The following is a 21,051-nucleotide window of genomic DNA, read 5'->3' on the forward strand; positions in this document are numbered from 1 at the left end:
TTTTCTTCCTTCATGTCTTTCCTCTACTTTTTCCTTTCTTACTTGGCACTTAACTTTCTTATGATTGATGCATGTGACTGGAAATGATTAATGCAGTGTATAAAACTACCATGACAGATCTGTGCTTTCTTTGTATATCCTCTTCTCGTCACCCCCAGCTTCCCCTCTCCTACGCTCTATTCTTGGTTCTTGTATTTACTATAGCTTTCATTGCACATGTCGGGTGCAGTCGCTGCAAGTTGCCAACACGTGCGTCCTCTGGCATTGCTCCCTCCCCATCTCCCTTGTCAATGCATTGCATGACTTCCCTCCATCGCATTGTGCGACCAGGGATGAAGGCTCCATTATTGCGCCTCTGCAGGTATATCTATAAAGAGAGCTCTTTTCTAATGGCGGACAATTAGCTTTGAGCAGATCTCTTTTGTTGTCACGGCACGCGGTGCATAAAGATTTGCTCACAATTGAGACATTGTGCGTTTATCTCACGCCACATCAGAGAGCCAATCGGGGCCCTTCGCATGCAGTCGTATAACGGTCTTTATTAATGCTATAATTTCAGATATGCGTTTCTATAGATTTGCAACATCATAGCACTGTAAATCAAAGACTCTATTTACCAGTCCAGTGGTTCACATTTTGTCCCACCTTGGAATGATGAAAGGCTGAGTTGGGTCACTCACTATGCGAGTGAATGAACTTCATCAGATGATACATAAATCTTTACTGAATCAACCCACTGAGCTGCCCCACCAGCTTTCTGTACACATGGGCCCTCACTGTGCTATCATTATGTCATCGCATGATATACACACTGGGCCAGATAATTGAAATGTGCAGTGGTGCAAAGCAAGGAGAAATTGTGCTTTTTTTATATCGTTTCTTGCTTACCTAGCAGGGAATGGAAGACTAGCATTTACAATGCAATGGTCTAGGCATTATTAAAGGTAGAGCTATTGGCATTGCTCATGACATTTTTTTTTTAAATCATAAATAAATGGCATTGTCATTTACATTGCCAATAGCTTAATCGTTAAATGGCATTGTCATTTACAATGCCAATAGCTTAATCGCTCGCAAATGCATGACCTATTGCATTTACACCCACACAGAGCCACACACACAAAGCCACCCACACACACATACAGAGCCACCCACACAGAGCCACCCACACAGTCATTCACATAGTGCCACCTACACTGAGCCACCCTCACACAGAGCCACCCGCACATAGAGCCACCTACAAAAAAAGCTATCCACACATAGAGCCACCTAGAAAAAAAGCTGTCCACACAGAGCCACACACACACACACATCCACACACATCCACACACATCCACACACACAGCACACACACAGCCACACACACACAGCCACACACACACAGCCACACACACAGAGCCAGACAGCCACACACACACAGAGCCACACAGAGCCACACACACACAGAGCCACTCACACAGAGCCACTCACACACACAGAGCCACTCACACACACAGAGCCACTCACACACACAGAGCCACTCACACACACAGAGCCACTCACACACACAGAGCCACTCACACACACAGAGCCACTCACACACACAGAGCCAGTCACACACACAGAGCCAGTCACACACACAGAGCCAGTCACACACACACAGAGCCACACACACACACACACACACACAGAGCCACACACACACACACACAGAGCCACACACACACAGAGCCACACACACACACACACACACACAGAGCCACACACACACAGAGCCCCCCTACTAAGAATCATTAAATCTCTGACCAAGACTCCCTCTGCCTAGAAAGGAACAATGTGCACTCTGGATCTGTTCTAACAAAACCGACAAAAAATACCACCTTCTAAATCCCATGACAATCGCTACCACCACTCAGAGCTTGCTGGTATGACCCACACCTCCAGGATTCCCAATCTGCATGCAGCTCCTTGGTGCAACAGTAATCCCTGCTCCGCCACACTGCAACGCACCTTCAGGCCTCGACAAGAGGTAGGAACGCGCTGTAGAAATGCCGCTGCCAGTGCCCTCCCGCATGCCACAGCTTCAAGGCCAGAATCCCCGGCTTCGCCTGAGCCCCCACCCCGTGCGCTCTTTCCCACGCACACATCTCTCGCCCTCCCGCCCATCTTTTACCCCAGCGTCAGCCGCGAACCTAAATACGGACCTCACAGCCGCTTCCAGGTTCGAGCCTGGGCGAGGGGCTGCAGCCAGTGGCTGTCATATTCCCAGAGGCCCGTCTCTCACAGCAATGGTGGGACTGTCTCACTGCGAGGGAGGACAATCACCGTGCAGGGGTCCGGGCTGTCACATTGCAGCAGTGGTTCTGTCAGGCGGCCGGGAGTGGATGTCCCACTCTACGGATGCCCTGTCACGCTACAAGGATGCTGAGTGTCACGCTACAAGGATGCTGAGTGTCACGCTACAAGGAGGCGAAGTGTCACACTACTGCAGGGGCTTTCACTCAAGAGTGAGAGTCTGTCGCTTCTCCGTTGCGAGGAATAAGCGGGTCCATTATTTAATTATCAGGGTCTCTCTGTAGCCCTTTCTTGAATTTGGAGACGGGGGCTTTAATTTAGAAGAAATGTCGTGGCTGTAGCTCTTCCTGGGGAGGCCGACATAATTTCGCTTTATATGCTAAATTGGGAGTTAAACGTGCAGTGCAGTTTCCAGTTTCGACAGCCTTTGCGGTTTAATTTAGCGCCGCGCCCAGATACCGGCAATCAGAGGAGCAACTGGTGTTTGCACCCTGTGTAGCGCCAGCTGAGCGCCGGGTTTATTAACAGACTATAAATGTAAAAATGTAAATGTGTAGTACTTGTATAGCGCACAAATGACCCATGAGGCATCTCGGCGCTTGTACGCATACCGCTGTGGAACCCTTCCTGGCTTTTCCCTGTGAAGTGCCCACTCCTGGGCACCCCCAAGGTGAAGCCAGGCATCCTAGCGTTGTTGGGGCCGTTGTGCACATTAAGCAAGCTATTGCCCAGAGTTGCAGAGTGGGACCCAGGATTAGAATTGGCACCGAGACGAGAATTATCAGGTCCGAGGAAATTGAGCCCGAGAACCGCAGAGGCTGGAATTGAACCCTGGTCCCGGGCTAGACCTCTGCATCAGGGTCTGCCGCTTAACCATTGAGTCACACTTCTCCACTATGGCAGTTGGTAAAGAGAAGTACGAAAACTGAGCCAGCCACCTCGCCTTCCGCTCTTCCCTCATTGGGAGGGAAGTGTAAACATTGGCGAGAAAACATAATTTGTACTTGGTATTCTGCGCGGCAGCTCAAAATCAGGGGTTGTTCTGCAGCGCATATTACCACTCATCTTCAAAAAAAGTAATATGAGGCCGCACGCCCCTCGCTGCGGAGGTGGTTGAAGGAAACATTTGGTTTTATAATATTGCATGGTTGTTTTCTTGGTCGCAATAACAATTTAATAAAAAAATGCTTAATTGCATATTTTTGAAGAGCTGTAAATTACCGGCGGTACTTAAAGGTTATGGCTGACACCAGAAGACACCTTCACACGCCACTGCTAGCACCAAGTGGCAACTGAGTTCAAAATGGAGCCCTACTCACCGGCTCTGAACGCTGCCGGTCTCAGTTCCTTCACTCGCAGCGGGAGCAAGGGCCGGACGCGGTCGGGCAGAAATGGCTGCCGCAAAGCTCCAACATTCTCGGAATCGGGGGTGTTTTTTTTGTTGAGTGACGGATGACGTCACGGTGAGAAAGAACGCAAAAAACACGCCCCCGGGGCTTAAAGGGAGTGACGCCCCTCTCCTCCAATGGCTGGCCAGCACTTACGAGGCCAGCCAATGGAGAAGAGCGGCGGGTTCAAGCCCCCCTACTAAGAATCATTAAATCTCTGACCTAGACTGCGCAAGCGCAGCTTACGGTCCTCGACCTAAAAAAGGATGTGTTCCATTAAATAGTACTTAGGGAAAGATGTGTCTAACAAGGCAAATAAATGAGCAGCCTGAATGACAGTGCTTACATTACAAAGTATGCAGCAACTACTTTTATTGGCTTTTAAAACGTGTAAGATGTAATTAAATGAAAACCGCAATAAGTCTATTTTTCTTTTTGCAAAAGAAACCTCAATAAAGCAAAATCATTCTGCTCCTAAAATAAAATGTATTCATGGATAATTTTTTCTTTGTTAAAAACACATTCACCAGAACAAGGCTGTGTAGTCATATAATTTTCATATTTGTTTGCAAAGGCTTCAAACTCCTTTTCCTCCTTTGTTGCTCAAGTGCAATCCATTTCCTACCTATTACAAAAGAAAGCACCAAGCTAATGCAAAGAAGCATTTATCTATTTCGCCAATGAAGCAAGTTCTGGATTTTAATTTAGCACGTAAAGGCATTCTAGGAGTTGTAGTTCTGGTTCACTTCGGTTGGTCCACTGAAATATGATTGCAAAAAGGAAAGTACTGTAAAATAAAAGACCAGTACTGGAGCATTGTGTTCTTGGTGGCCTGGCGGTATCAGGTAACAGTTATCTCTGTAATCTTACGTGAATGTTCAACAAGGTATAATGATTTACTCCTCTCTGCAGCGCTGCTTCTCACAGGTTTCTCGCAACTGTTTCTCTTGACATTCCTCATGCATGCACAAGTTCTGTTTGGTTTCCTGTTCCTGCCACACCCACTTTGAACATGGCTCTCTTGCTCCTGTTCTGTGTGGCAGTTGTCTCCCCTGCAACAGCCCTACTACCCACTGCTCCCTAGTTCCCACTTAATATCCCTGATAAGAGTCTTCAGTACTCTTAGTCTTACTCATTCGAATCTATGGGCCTGATTATGTCTTTGGTGGTCGTCCGCCAGCTTATGAGTTTCCTCGTTGTCTGGCGGGTGGGTGGCGCGGCGGTCCCATTGCGGTGCCTATTGGTAGGTGTTGGACCCGGCCTCATGGCGTGGTCCTACTCCTTCCGCATGGCGAGCCCAGAACGACATCGGCCCTCCACCCAGCAGCGGGCAGCCCTTTTGCCCGACACTGCACGCCCCAACATTGCTGTCCAGCCACCATCCCGGACCCCCACTACCGACCTGGCCCTATCGTGGGCCCCTCACGACCTAAGCATGAGGCCGCGCCCGACTCCATCTTGGGCCCACCACGTGACCTCTGCTCCGGCCCGGGCCCCAGCGAAGCCCAGACATCGAGGTACCAAGATCCACCCAGGTGGTCGAGTGGCCACTCGACAGATCCCGGAGAAGAGGGTGTTTCGATGGCCCTCCAGCCGTCCCCGGATGCCTGGTTTCGATCGCCCTCCGGCCTCCCTGGGCGCTGGCTCCACCCCCCTGCTGGGGGTCTGGACACCATCATCCCGGCCCTTCTGACCCCCAGGCGCGAGGGTCCGGACATCAAAGGACTCCAGTCCTATATCTGGGCCAGCCCTGGATTAGGACGTCAGTTGTATCCTGGACTGGAGAGCCTGCTGGCGCTGCCGCGGCCTACCTTGCTGAAACCCTCGTGAGAGCCTGCTGGCGCTGCCGCGGCCTACCTTGCTGAACCATCCTAGAGCCTGCTGGCGCTGCCGCGGCCTACCTTGCTGAAACCCTCTTGAGAGCCTGCTGGCGCTGCCGCGGCCTACCTTGCTGAACCATCTGAGAGCCTGCTGGCGCTGCCGCGGCCTACCTTGCTGAACCATCTGAGAGCCTGCTGGCGCTGCCGCGGCCTACCTTGCTGAACCATCTGAAAGCCTGCTGGCGCTGCCGCGGCTCGAACCCCTCGGAACCCCCCAGCTCGAGGATTGAGAGCTGTGCGTAGGGTATCCCTTCCTCCGCCCAGAGCTAGACTGTCCCGCTACCTACCCCCCTTTCCGAGACTTTACGGATCCTTCGATCCATCTGTATATACTGCCAAGAACCAGCAACCTTTTCTACTTATAAAAGCTTAAGAACTTGATCTCTTGTGTGGTGTCCGTTTGTAGTGTTGTGATTACTCGGCTGTACGATCCTCAGAGAGGGCCCTCATTCAGGAGGCCCCTCCGTAACGCTCGGCTACTTCTCGAAGGAGAGGCGGACCTAGGGGTGGTCAGTCAGACCTCTTCTGCCTCCCCCGGGGTCGCCTTTCTAACGTTGTAGGCACCTTAATGGGTGGGCCGAAGGCCGTTCCTGCATGGCAGGGACTGAGCAGTCCATCCCATGCTGGAAAAGGGGTGCATACATCCCCGCGCACAGGGGCAACAGGGGGCCCCGTAGGCTCACTGCCATGAAAAGTCTGGTGGAGAGAAAACTAGTAATATACTTGGCAGTGCCGCAATGGCACCGCCAAGCATATAGCTACCCCAGACTGCTGCAAACCCGTTTGGAATTGCGAATCCCTGGTGGTTTACGGCAGTCCCAAAATGGTCCGACCGCCGTACTTGTAATACAGAAAAGGGGGTGGTGATGAACAGAGTGCCTGAATTAAGCAGACCACTCCTACCCAGTCCAAAGATCAGGGCTTGATCCATCACCGTTTTTTAGCTCACTGCACCATCCCAGCTCAGAACTTGGCTATATGCAAATTAGTCTGTTCCTGTCCCAGTGCATGATGGGAACAGGGCAAACCAAACTACCAAGCCAATTCTTATGCTGGGAAGGAAACAAGCTTCCGGGGACCGGTTTCTGCCATTTCAGGCGTCGTCGGCCCGGCTTGCTTGAATCCTGATGGTGCTTTTCTGTATCGTTTTTGGCCACTATAGGTGTGGCAGGGTATACTCAGACATGAGTCCCTTTCTCACTGCTCCATCAGGATTCAAGCAAGCCGGGCCGAAGAGGCTGAAATGCCAGAAACCGGTCCCCGGTAGCTTGTCTCCTTTCTGGTGAAGAATTGGCTTGGTAGTTTGGTCTGCCCTGTTCCCATGATGCACTGGGCCAGGGACAGACTAATTTGCATATAGCCAGGTTCTGAGCTGGGATGGGGCAGTGAGATAAATAACGGTGATGGATCAAGCCCTGATCTTTGGACTGGGTAAGAGTGGTCTGCTTAATTCAGACACTCTGTTCATCACCACCCCCTTTTCTGTATCGTACTTGTAATACGGCAGTCAGAATGCTAGTGCGGCGGTTCCCGCCTAACTCTGAATCAGGCCCTAAGTCATTACAAGCCGCCAACCTTCAATACCCGCACTCTATGCTCTGATGCAGTATTCGTTAGTCTTAGACCTACTCATCCTTGTAACATTCATTACAACCCGTTCATCTTCCCATGCTTCTAGGGATTTGACTGGGTTCGAAATTACAGGAGAATGCAGGGAATACGAGCTCATTTATGGCACCCAGAGTAGGATGGGCGGAGCTTGCATTTTCGCATTTCAGCATTTTTGATGTTTCATATCACAGAATAAGATTAGCCCTGAAATCCTTTCCAAGATGGAGGCAACTCTGTCTATTATATTGCATTGTTCCTAATCCAATATGGGCTAAGTTAGTATTTGAGGTGTAAGAAAGGTAGCTACAAAGCAACTCTGTTTTAGGTTTCATTGTAGTGCAACCACACTTGAAAAAATGTCCTGGCTATTGTGCTTAGCCTCTGGACCATTTCATTTCAAGTCTTTAATTTAATCTGTTACAGGACAGTCACATTTTACATAGACTTTGTTGAGTCTATTGATTCAAGACTATTTCCTTTAAGCTCCATCACTGAACACTTCAGAGATGTTTCCTGGATTATTGAGCCAGGTTTTTAATTTAAAAATTGCCCACAATTCATATTGTTTCTACCTGCTTTCCTACTTTGTTTTATGTATTTTTTTTTTTTTTTCTGAGTCACGTCAGTGGACGCTATCATGGGGGAAGAAGCAATCACCCCTCTCTTTGGCAAATGAAAGCTAAATATCCTACTCTGATCCCGCACCACAGTGATGTTCTAACATCTCAGTGTGTATTCATTTCTGTTTATTTGATAGTGGTAGGTATATGTGCCACCAACAGATGTTCTGATGACTTTATGTACAAAAGCCAATAAATCAATATGAAAGGGGTTCCTTGTATCTCTGAGGCTTGCTTCGGTGTTTGTCCGCTGTATATTACTCATTGCCTGCTCTTTCAATATTTCTTCCAAAAGTTTCTAGGCTCTAGCTCAGAGGCGTGCAAAGTAAGAATGTTGAAACCCAAGTGGACCAAGAGGGCACTTGGATATTAATGCTAGTAAGGTTGCTAAGTCGGTATATCCTATTAACGTGAGCTACACAGCTCAGACTGCGTTGGGATCCATCTGGCACAGCCTTTTATCTGATAATTGAACACTCACGGGATACACAAGAAGTAGTTCAAACTGGGTCTTGTTACAGGATAGCTCATCCAGTATAGTGAAGTTATATATGTTGCCAAGGTACAAATATGTGGAGTAATATATAGAAAATCTATACTTACATTTCCATATCCTGTCCTTGGATATTGTGTCCATGATATTTGGTGTCATTGATGTTCCTGCCTAGATTTTCCGGGGGCACACCCTATATTTGGGCTATTTCTGACCGTCTAATGCCATTGAGAACCTTCCCACCCTAAACTGCAAAATAAAAATGAAAAGAATTCCGATACGGTCGTTTTTACTCTGTTCTTACGTCAAACATCAGTTGCCAATACTGCTCTGTCCAGGTACACTGTTCTAAATAAACTTGGTAAAAACTAAAATAATCTTCGATTTGATAAATTCCAATGGAGAGTTGTCAAAAAAGACTAGCGATGGAATAAGACAGGAGGCAGTCTTCTTTTGGGAGCTCGTTGTTTCTAAAATGCTGAAGCCCCACATATCTTCCTTAGGTAAGAGTAATGTCAGTCATGGAAAGATAAATTGAGTCAATCGTAAAGAAAGAGTAGTAGTCCTGCTGCTGGTGGTTATATTATATAAGGCAAAATAGTTTCCTTATGTATTTGTTAGTCTGCTCCGGGCCTGGAAAGAACAGAAGCAAGTACAAACTGGAAAATGTAAATGATGGCACAAACATTGGCTCGTGGAAGAGCAATAAGCTCTGTTAAAGTGCTACGACTAGGACTGGACTTGAATGGAGACCGCAATCATTCATATCATACGCTGTCTTATTTTGCACAGTGGTTTCATCCGAACACTGATACCCAAAATTCTATCGTCTTGCACTTGCAAATTTACGGGAAAGTGATCTATTGTTAAGAGCAGATTGCATCTAAAGTACAGAAATCTGTCCTATCTCAATCAATCCATCAAGGTTTATAAAGCGTATCTACTCATCCATGAGGGTTTCAAGGCACTGGAGGGGGGGACTGCTGATTTGTCTGGGCGCTGGGGTTCATTCGAAAATGCACTAATTGAGATCCTTCCTGAATTTGGTCAGTGACTGGGCTTGCCTGAGATGGAGGGGCAGAGTGTTCCAGGTCTTGGCGGCAATGTAGGAGAAGGATCTTTATCCGGTTCTGGTATTGTGAATCTGTGGGACGGCGGCCAGTGCCAGTTGGGCAGAGAGGTGTCTGATGGGTACTTGGAATGAGAGGTGGTGGTTCAGATATGCTGGTCCTGCGTCGTGGAGGGCTTTGTATCTAATGAACATATCATGATTTTATTGTGTCCTCTCAAAAAACAGTTTAAAACTTTGTTCATCTCTTACCAGGCAGTGAACTCTGCAAAATGTTTGACTATTTTTCAACTAATAAATTATAGGGTAAACTTAGTGCATTTTTGTGTGTCAGGTGCTATTGTACTAATTAGTAAAATCTTGGAGGAGATGTATGTTGTGTAGAATTTTTCCACAAGCAATCTGTGCATTTACATCTTTTAATGGATTATACATAAAAAAGAAAATAGTGCTTGACATTACTATGTTTATAAAACCTAAATAATAAAGACCACTTATACACAGATTGCATCATACACTGCATTGCAAATCTATCATCTCTCTTGTGCTCAATTTGTAAAGCAGTAAGTGCTGGGCCCAAAGTTTTGCTCAGAAGCCTGCAGCTGGCACTATTGAATGGTGGCATGCCGAATAGTAAACATGGTAGTCGTAATTCCACCTCCTGTCTCATTGATCTACCACCATAAGCTCCCTGCCACTATAGCTTGCGAATACAGATTCCTGCTTTCTCTTTTTGTCAGGTTTTTTCAGCCTTTCTCTTCCTCCTTCTTTCCCCCTTCTGTGTTTTTCACACTGCTGTTCTGGGTGGACATCTGAGATGTAAGAATAAGTGCCGGTCTCCAAACATGAGTCCCCACCTGCAACCACTGGCTCAAACTAAGCACTGATGATCTCCCATTAGAAACACTAAATGTAACTAGGGCCTCAGGCTAAAACCCCTCTCAAACTTGTGCAATATCATATACTTTCAGAAAGAACGTGTACCATAAATATGAACCAAAAAGTCACTTTTACGTTGAGCCACAGTTGCCTCCAAGGGACTGGTCCAATGCCCATGAATACAGAAGCTCCAGATCTTCTCAAATCTTTGTAATTGATCATTTATTTTGATAAATTATGCGCTCATGTGATGCCATTGCGATCATCATAGCCTCTCTCTCTCTCCATTTGTCAATTGTCGGATAATATTAGTGACTCAAAAGGCAGATCCATGCTACTCCTAGGGCGGAGTCCAAGCAACATTTCTTATAATTGTTCAGTCCATCAATATCTCACGTGTCATGAAGTAGTACTAGTTTCTATAACGGAGATATAAGTAGCCCACTTGACCCTGTCAGAAGGTGCCATATAGAGCTCCAATAGGCCAGTAGGGTCAGATAGGACCAAAGAATATGCAGCCTGTCTTCGCAGTGGTGGCTGGCACGGATCATGGGTGGCAGGTGGCGCAGAGGATGTGAAGGGGAAGGGGCTAAAGAAAAAAAGTACATTTATCTCCTTGCCAGGTCTCTCCTCCATTGTCCCGCTGCGTCCCTCCTGTTCGGAACAGGAAGCACCAGGCTCCCCTAAGCCAATCACAATGCTGCGTTGTGATTGGTCTGAGTGCCGTGGTTCAGCACTCAGCCAGGGACTTGGAGCCTGAGCATGTTCTCCATCCAAACTGTAAGGCAGCCTGGGTCGAGCATATGCTAAAGTGCTGATGACTGGCCTGCCCGAGATGGCTCCCCCCCCCCCACAACCCTCTCCTGCTCTGGGAGCAGAGCAGCCCCGCAAAGCTGCAGAGGCAGGAACAAATAAAATGATAATAATGAGTTATCATTATGCTTTCCCTTTATTTGCACTGCTGAAAGCATTGGGGCGATGATCCTCTGCCTTAGCGGAGGAACCGCCACTGTGTCTCCACCATATTATTGCAACTCCAACAGTTGCCATTGATGGTGTGGCAAGTAGGAAGCCTCCAGGCATTGATCACCTCACCGCCAAATTTTATAATTCATTCAAACTTTTATGCGCCATGACTGGCCGTACCCAATCAGGAGGCTACAGAGACTGGAGGCAGTGTCATTACGGCTCCACTAAAGCCAGGTATTGATGGAACTTCCATTGCGCTGGTGTGACAGTTCTGCCCGAACTTGAGGATCAGGCTTAATGGAGAAAAATCCCAAATAATATTAGCCAACTATGACCTGGTACTTACCAAATTGTGCGACTATGTGAAGAAGAGACACTGCCACTGTCTATGGACAGCAGGATTCCACATTTATAAATCTGAGGAGGACGAGCATCTTAATATCTGTTGATAGTATCCTAGCCCCATTGAGCCAGACTCCTTGTCTCCAATTAAAAACCACACTGACCAGACTAGTCTAGGCAAAGCGTAATCCAAGACTGAGATAGAAGACACTCACTTTGCCTTTTAATCAGGGTGGGGTCACGGTCCCAGACATGGAGCAGTACTATAATGCAGCACAGTCACTCAGCGTTGCATTTTGGTACACCCCAACGCACAGCCCTCCTCATTCCTGTAGAGGGGGACCAAGATCTAGTGGGGATAATTTTGCACTTGTATAACCACTATTCTTCTGAAACCGGGGTACCCTATACAAACTGTGCGAGGCTCTGCCTAGTCGATATGGCACATGGCTGATCAGGCCAGCCTTGCACAATTCTATTCACCATATATTCCCCCCTTGAACAATCCATCTCCCCCTCTCCCCTTCCCTGTTGAAGCTTGACAGGGGTGTGACAAATAGTTTGAATGGCGCAGGACCATTGAGAGTAGGGCAACTTTTTTTTATAGATGGCAGTTTCCTTGCGCTTCACCGTTTTAGAAGAGACAAAGTCCTTACACCACTCCATATGTTTGACTATAAGCGCTTACAACATGCAACGTCATCAACAGGGGTCAGCTTCCCTAACAAACCACTAGAGCCCCCCCCCCCACCCCTTTAGTCACTCATTCAAAAAACAGAAGGAAGAGGCTGGATCTCTACACTATACAAGATGTACCCAGAGCTCTGCACACAAACGCACAGACCATAGAGCCTTGGCAAGATGGAGACTTGACATTGCACGTGAAATTAGCTGAGATGTATGGAAATACTGCTTCTCTCAAACCAAGGCATCAGCTGCTTCCTTTTACATTTCTTAAGACTATACTGTTCTCCACAATCTCTGCACAGAACTGCAAAATGCCCCATATTTCTATATCACTGTGCTGTTTTTGTTTAATCACTGAGCTCAGGAGGGCCCTACAGCCAGAAATGATGGGGAAGAAATTGTTCATACCATAGAAGACACCATTGTTGGGCTTAGTATAGATGCCGACTGAACTCCATTGTAATGTTGCCTGCTGTCGCCTCTCCATTGGGCTGCTATTGCTGTTTTCTCATTTCTTATACTTGTGCACATTTTCTACGAGTACATGGTGGTCAGTATTTTCAATCTATTAAAATGTGGCAGTGTTTGTCTCTCCCACTGTGCTGGCTGCCTTGTACTAATGCAAACAACCTTGACCCATAGAGCAGGGTTGTCTGCATGATGTCAAGCATACGTTTTGTACTGGAAGGGTTCCAAATACTAATCTTTGACCTAGATTAACATGTTTCCTTTCCAGTGCAGCACATATGCAAAGTTTTCTCAAACCTTATGCCTGCCTTAAGGAGGCGTACATTTTTGGTGCAAATCCCTGTTTACCAATGTTAGTTAATAGGATCTGCATCAAAACCTGTGGCTGGTTGCATGGGAACACCCATGTACCATCATAATATGCCACCTTGATGGAAAGTAGCACAAAATACTTTCCTATAGGACAACCTTCCAACAAAAAACAGAATTTGCATTGGAATGTAAATCCCAATTCAACACTTTGTGCTGGGTTTGCATCACTTTTGCAATGGAAACCCGGTGCAAAGTTTAATAAATCTCCCTTACATTTATAAGTCCTGCAGATTTGTCTGCATGTATATCACACTGACCAGTTCTGCACAGGCTGAAATACATTATCATTGGGCTGCATCTTTGAATACTCTTTCTCGTTGGCAAAGTCATGTTTGAAGTGACACTGCCTTAAAATGACAGCAGTATTTTTTTCTGCTGTGAATTATCAAAGCAAAATGGTGGTTGTGTCTTGATGAAATGTGCATTCTCACAGCTTGAGTTTATCTATACAGTCTCTCTGATCTGATCAAGAGCTTTCTGCTTCATTGTGCAGCTAATCTTGGGTCCTACTGAAGTCTGATTATACACTTGTAACAAAGAGATTATGGCAGATGTCAAGGATTGACAAAGTCTCACTATGACAAGATAGAATATTATACAGTAGAATGATCACATATGCTTATCAGATCCGTTATCATCTATAGTACACTTTTCCCATGATGTTGATTTGCAAACACTGAAAGACTGGCTGTTTTGTTTTGTCTTCCAAACATTATAGAGCACGGTATCCAAATTTGGGCCACAGTTCCGTGGAAACTCACAGCACGATGCCCTGGAGTTCCTGCTATGGCTGCTGGATCGAGTACATGAAGACCTCAACTCTTCTGCAAGTCAGAAGACAAGAGCCTCTGCAAAGGTAAACTCCCACTCCACTATGTCAAGAAATTAGATTATTTGACGGTTGTTGGTTTAGGGATACCTTGAGATGTTTTACTTTGACAAATTGGAGTCTTTTGAGAGTCCCATGGCAATGCTTGATGTCTGACTGACACTTCACATGTCCAACCGACTTTTGAGTGGCAACCTGTCTGTTGAAATGCGAGAGATGTTCTCCAGAGGCCAATCTAATATGCACAGAAGGGAAGCCAATGCACTATTACTTCTGCTACTGCAAAACTGTGGTCCAGCAGGAAAGTTTGGCCACAAGGTCTAGCCTATGAGATGTTGCAGTATAAATACATGACAGTTTTAAGATGCGATCAAGATGTCTAGTCGCAGAGAGATCCATTCTTTGAGTTCAGCCACTAAATCCACGTTTTTTTAGGTCATGCCTATAGACAAAGTTAGCTGTCTTGCCAACCTTGTGCAGTAAAACAACATTTATAAATGCATACATAAATGTGTTTGTCTTGAGCCTTCTTCAACCTTTGGTCTGTTAAGCTGTCGTTTGTATTTTGCTTCCACCCTCCACAGCCTACAGCATGAAACAATGCCAAAGCCATTGCCAGTGCACTGTGAGTGATGGCATTTTTCCAGTTTACATCCAACTAAAAAGGTGAATTTCAGTGGCAAGGCTTGAGGGATAAAATCTTACCTTACCGGTTCTCTTTTGTATCTATATATATATATATATATATATATGCAGTGTTTCTATTGCTTGAATCTATCCAAAAAGCAGCCGAGCACTGTATAGTGCCAAAGACAAATGGAGGAATTATAGGAGAGGTGTCGGGGTCATGGACGGTTTTGTATTGTAAAGTAGTGTTCTTTAAAGAGACGGGCAATCAACTATTTCCTTAATTGGAGCAGCGTTGGAGAAGTACTGATGGATAAAATACGGGGATGCTGGTACACCCCCTGGCTGCATAGATGTAAAAGGCTTTTCCTTATGCTTTATTTGTATCCTTTTATTACTCATCGTGTGCTTGGTCTATGTCTTTTAGTTATACTATTTCAAACCCAATATTAGTTTTTCTTTATGCCAGTAAGAATCCTTGTTCGTGTGATGTGCATTAAAACTAAATCCTATCCGGTAGGAAGCCCCTGTACTGTTCTATTAAAAGTATAAGCAATGGGTAAACTTTTTTTATTGAATTTTTAATTGCAAGTATATAGACACCCTGTATTGAGGGCACCATGTTTTCATTCTTTATGTATTTTGTATTTTTGTGGCACATAATTTCTGTTGGACCCGGCCTCATGGCGTGGTCCTACACCTCCCGCATGGCGGGCCCAGGACGACATCGGCCCTCCACCCAGCATCGGGCAGCCCTTTGGCCCGACACTGCACGCCCCAACATTGCTGGTCCGGCCACCATCCCGGACCCCCACTACCGACCTGGCTCCAGCGTGGGCCCCTCACGACCTAAGCACGAGGCCGCGCCCGACTCCATCTTGGGCCCACCACGTCACGACCACGTGGCCTCGGCCCCGGCCCAGGCCTCAGCACAGCCCAGACATCGAGGCACCAAGATCCACCCAGGTGGTCGAGTGGCCACTCGACAGATCCCGGAGAAAAGGGTGTTTCGATGGCCCTCCAGCCGTCCCCGGACGCCTGGTTTCGATCGCCCCTCCGGCCTCCCTGGGCGCTGGCTCCACCCCCCTACTGGGTGTCTGGACACCATCATCCCGGCCCCTCTGACCCCCAGGCGCGAGGGTCCGGACATCAAAGGACTCCAGTCCTATATCTGGGCCAGCCCTGGATTAGGACGTCTGTTGTATCCTGGACTGGAAAGCCCTGCTGACGCTGTCACGGCCGACCCCAGAAGAACTCATTTTTCCTGGAACCTCATGAGAACTTGGGAGCCTGCTAGCGCTGCCGCGGCCCACCTTTGCCGAACCATCTTGGGAGCCTGCTGGCGCTGTCGCGGCCCACCTTTGCCGAACCATCTTGGGAGCCTGCTGGCGCTGCCGCGGCCCACCTTTGCCGAACCATCTTGGGAGCCTGCTGGCGCTGCCGTGGCCCACCTTTGCCGAAACATCTTGAGAGCCTGCTGGCGCTGCCGCGGCCCACCTTTGCCGAAACATCTTGGGAGCCTGCTGGCGCTGTCGCGGCCCACCTTTGCCGAACCATCTTGGGAGCCTGCTGGCGCTGCCGCGGCCCACCTTTGCCGAACCATCTTGGGAGCCTGCTGGCGCTGCCGCGGCCCACCTTTGCCGAACCATCTTGGGAGCCTGCTGGTGCTGCCGCGGCCCACCTTTGCCGAAACATCTTGAGAGCCTGCTGGCGCTGCCGCGGCCCACCTTTGCCGAACCATCTTGGGAGCCTGCTGGCGCTGCCGCAGCCCACCTTTGCCGAACCATCTTGGGAGCCTGCTGGCGCTGCCGCGGCCCACCTTTGCCGAACCATCTTGAGAGCCTCCTGGCGCTGCCGCGGCTCAACCTCTCGGAACCCCCGGCTCGAGGATTGAGAGCTGTGCTCAAGGTATCCCTTCCTCCACCCCAACCGAGACTGTCCCGCTACCCTGATCCCCTCTTGCGAGACTTTACAGACCCCTCGGTCTGCTTGTACATATCGCTGAGAACCAGCAACCTTTATTTCCTGATAAAGCTTACGAACTCGACCTCTGGTGTGGTGTCCATTTGTAGTGTGTGGTTACTCTGCTGTGCGATCCTAGGAGAGGGTCCTCACCCAGGAGGCCTCTCAGTAACGCTCGGCTACTTCTTAACGGAGAGGTGGACCTAGGGGTGGTCAGTCAGACATCTTCTGCCTCCCCCGGGGTAGCCTTTCTAACAATTTCAATACAAAAAAAGAGACTATCTCACTTGTTTGCCAAGGTAAGACCTATTCGTTTTTCCAGTGCTGCTTCTTCCATTCCTTCCACCTTGTACTTCTTTTCTTTCTTCCCATTTATTTTCATTGTAGTTTTCTTCAAGTGCTTCTCTTTATCTCTTTACCTTTATTGTCATGATATTGCCACATCGTGCTGTAATACTAGTAGGCTAGGCCGCAAGATTTCACTTGGAATACTCTGGTCTCATTAGGCCAGTTCATAAATTATCTGAGTACAGCACCTCTAGTGGGCAAGGTGATATACTGTCTCATAGATTACAGTTGCTCATTTAGCCCAGTACATGTGATATTCCATATAGTGGATATTCCATATAGTGCAGCAGCTCCATTAGCCCTGCTATCCTGCTATTTCAAGCAGTACATTAGGCCAGTCCCCATGATATCTCACAGAGCACAGTAAGCAGGGCATGTAGGCCAGTTAACATGACAACTAACATATTGCAGTGTGGCCAGTCAGTTCATGTGACATCTCTTCAGGGGACAGTACTTCCCTCAATGAAGACTCCATCATGTACAGTAGAAAGTAAGAAAGTGGGGGTCAGGAACCCAAAGCACCCATGGCAATTTTATCAGAGTTGTCCATACCCCCTGGGGTGGGGAGGATGGTGGGTGCAAGCGTGAAGCACAGCTGCTTAACAAAACCTCCCTCCCACACTGCTGTTTTTTTATTACTGGGGGCGGATATTGCAGCATTGTTGCAAAACTGGACCCCAGTAACAAAACTGGGCCCTGCCCTTCTAGCCTCCCGGGCAAACGCCTGATGCCTGCTACAGCCAGTCCGGCCCTGGTGGTTGCACTCGTGCACCTCACTTTAGGATTAGAACATAGTCCCGGGCCCAGTTACGGGAAAAGCCTGGTATTAGTAGTTTTAAAAAGCCGGTTAGTTGGTGTTTGCCTCATCTCTCTCTCTCAGCGAAGGTATCCTATCCCTTGTCTGGGCTATGCAGAACACAATTTACTGGACAGGAGGCTTCATATGGGGAATTTCTGGGGACCTCGCATAAATCGGCTGTAATCCCAGCACAGGTGGTAAGGGAGCCTTTCTCTGGCATTGGGCTGCAAAACCATAAAAATGATTTATGCTAAGTATGCAACCTTGAGAATATTTTTTTTTAGCTGCAGAAAGTTCATGCCAGGGTCTACCTGTCAAATAGATGTGGTTTACACTGCTTCACAGGAAAAGCTAACAGATCCATAAATACGAATGGGCACTGGGGACCTGAAGTTAAGGCTGTAAACGAAGTGCCCACACATCACGCATGCCTGTGATTTGTTCAGATTTGTGCCTGATTTCATATTTCTTTTGGCACAAAATGGGAGTCTCTGTGATTGCTTAGAGCAATTGTATTTTAATGCATCGTGGCATTTGTTAAAGCGCTTCCTACATCTAGCATGACCCGAAGGACTGTTTTGGGTGGTATGGTTGAAAGCTTTTATGTTCCAGCGCCTTGAGAGGCTCACCGGTGATTTGCCGTGCTTTATAAATCCCTGATTGATTGGTTGATTTATAGTATGGTATATGTGAAAATCATTGGGTGTCGCATGTAGAGGTCACAACGGAGCATTAGAATTGTGTTGTTGGAAGCTCGTACCTGCAGTAAGAAAGAGGGAAGATATGTCAAAGATACTTCAAAGCACCTTGTTAGATAATAAATAATGATATTGAATTATCCTTTCTATCATCTTTTTCTTTTAAGGAATTCCTATCCTTTACCCAGAAACCTTGTTTTTATGTCCTTTCTTATTCATAAGCCTACATACAACCTATTCAGGCCATTGCCCTCCTTGCACTTCTCAGATAAAGAACAATTCCTGCAGTCATCTAATTGGTATAACAAGCTTCTAAAATGCAACAACAAACCTATTTTGGGAAAAATTGGGAGTGAAAACTGTTTGATTTTTGTACATCAGCTTATCTCAAATTAATTCCTTTATTACATTTCATCAAGCACAACTACTCTTTAATTTGCCAAAATAATATAATAGTAAATGTAATTATTTAATACATGCTATTACCAAAACTTTACCTACACTATCATCACATACTCCTGCCCAAGTTTATAACCAGGGCCGGACTGGCCATAGCGGGCACCGGGCAAACCCCCGGTGCGCTGCACGGGTGAGGGCCGGTTTTGGGCCCTTGGGGGCCGTTTTTGTTACAGGGCCGTTTTTGCAGCATAGCTGGAAAATTGGCCCTGTACCAAAATCGGCCGAAAACCGGCCCCGGCAAAGAGTTCAGCGGCACCTCCAACCCCCCCCACCGAGTGGGGAGTGGGGGGGACGACCGAGCACTTTGCCAGGGCCGGTTGTGGTTCCCAGTCCGGCCCTGTTTATAACCTCAAGATCACTTCCCTACTGTCCGCAGTAGTAGTCTGCGAAAAACATGTGATCTGCAAACACAACTCCAACTCTATTCTGTGTATATAATTGGCTTGTGATTACCCCAGTCACCTTAAGGAAGAGGAATTATGAGCCTTCATCAACCTGTTGGACATGTAATTCCACTCGTGCAGATGTATACAATATTATTTTCTCCTGTCCTTCTACCCACCAATTTTGTCTGAAAGTTTGTTCCCAAATTAATTCTATTTTTCACACTAATGTCCCCCTTTCATTTTAAATATTTTTGTAGGACATCTTTCAGAAGACTGGCACAAGTGTAGATATAAAGTTGTTCTAATTGACTCATTAATTGCAGTTGCTTTTCAGAAAAACACTATACATTGGACAAACCTCTCTTTTCAAGCCTGGTGGTATTGTGCCTGCTATAATCATAAACTCGATAGACCATATGCCACTCCCATTTCACTTGTTGTTAAGAGACATTATTTGGTCACCGTTACTATCTTTTTAGACACCTCTGCACGGAACTCTACTTCTCAACACCCTTTAATGGAAAAAGTTCCTAGTCCTCCAGGAATTTTTGTTTCTCACTTATTTATTGTATGCTTGTAATATTGCATGATGATACGTGTAAACTGACTATATATTCCTACACCTATTTCTCACTCTCATAACCTCTCCTTCACTGACCACTATCATCACACTCCTTAGTTTTATTTCTTTTCTATTCTTACCTTTATTTTATGGTTATCTATATGCAACTTATGCTGCTTATTTAATATGTTATATGTACTTGCATTGTTCTTTTTATTATCCTTATGTTGAATATATATACTATGATTGTTTAGTACTTGTTGCAAATTCTTTCAAATAAATTATTCTTTAAATTAAACATAAATAACGAGTAAACATGGGGCTTGCATGAGCCTGGCAGGGCCAGAGACCCTCTTGGGAAAGTGACGAAGAGCCTGGCAAGCTGGTGCCTCTGAAAGGCTGGTGGGGTTGCCTCAGACATAGACTGTGGTTGCTACAGACCGAGGCTGTGGGTGCTACAGACCGAGACTGTGGGTGCTACAGACCGAGGCTGTGGGTGCTACAGACTGTGGGTGCTACAGACCGAGGCTGTGGGTGCTACAGACCGAGGCTGTGGGTGCTACAGACTGTGGGTGCTACAGACCGAGGCTGTGGGTGCTACAGACCGAGGCTGTGGGTGCTACAGACCGAGGCTGTGGGTGCTACCGACCGAGGCTGTGGGTGCTACCGACAGAGGCGGTGGGTGCTACAGACAGAGGCTGTGGGAGCCAGATGTGACTGGCTGTCCCATCCCTACCTTCCCTTTGCAGACGACGGCTCACGTGAAATCTCTCACGCAGGCCATTCCACCTTCTCCAAACAATGAAACCCAAACAATAAAGAGTGCTCTTCTTGTTCCCAGGCCACTCCCTCAACAGACCTTTTAGTGATTGTTTTGAATCGAGGCTCTGGCAGTGAACTCCTCTACCGTGCCACTAATAACAGGACGAAGAACACTTCTCGCTTTCTTTCCCAGCGCCTCGCTGGTTTCTGAGAGCGCTTCATTTCGTCCAAAACAGCAGGAGGCATTGTTTCAGAAAAACAGATTTCTCAGTGGCAAGAAGTCAAGACTCTCTCTGGCTGCTTTCCGTAGAGATGCATCACGTGCCATAAGCTGCTGCACACTGGGGATACAGCTGGAGACAACGTAGGGCGCATGAACTTGTGTCCGGGAGGGCAGGGGCCGGCTGAAAGGGGCCTGGCGGGGCTTTTCTAATCATCAAATGACATTTCTGCACGAGTAGGATTTGTACACTTCCGACGTGCATCTCAGTAAGTCCAGCAGGGTTGAGATAGGTCAGTCAGTCACATACCTGACTCGGACAGGTGCAGTTTCTAATTGCATGTTGG

The 21,051-nt window shown here is 47.2% G+C and overlaps 1 protein-coding gene across 1 annotated transcript in view; it reads left to right on the forward strand.

The window, feature by feature from the left end:
- Positions 1 to 21,051, forward strand: part of USP43 (ubiquitin specific peptidase 43) — a 1,198,532-nt gene that overhangs the window by 130,338 nt on the left and 1,047,143 nt on the right. The window contains exon 2 of the mRNA XM_078654683.1: positions 13,771 to 13,908. Within this exon, the coding sequence (XP_078510809.1) occupies positions 13,771 to 13,908 (138 nt within the window). The remainder of the gene's footprint in view (positions 1 to 13,770; positions 13,909 to 21,051) is intronic.

Source organism: Lissotriton helveticus, chromosome 7 (assembly GCF_964261635.1).
Source record: "Lissotriton helveticus chromosome 7, aLisHel1.1, whole genome shotgun sequence".
Taxonomy (NCBI): domain Eukaryota; kingdom Metazoa; phylum Chordata; class Amphibia; order Caudata; family Salamandridae; genus Lissotriton; species Lissotriton helveticus.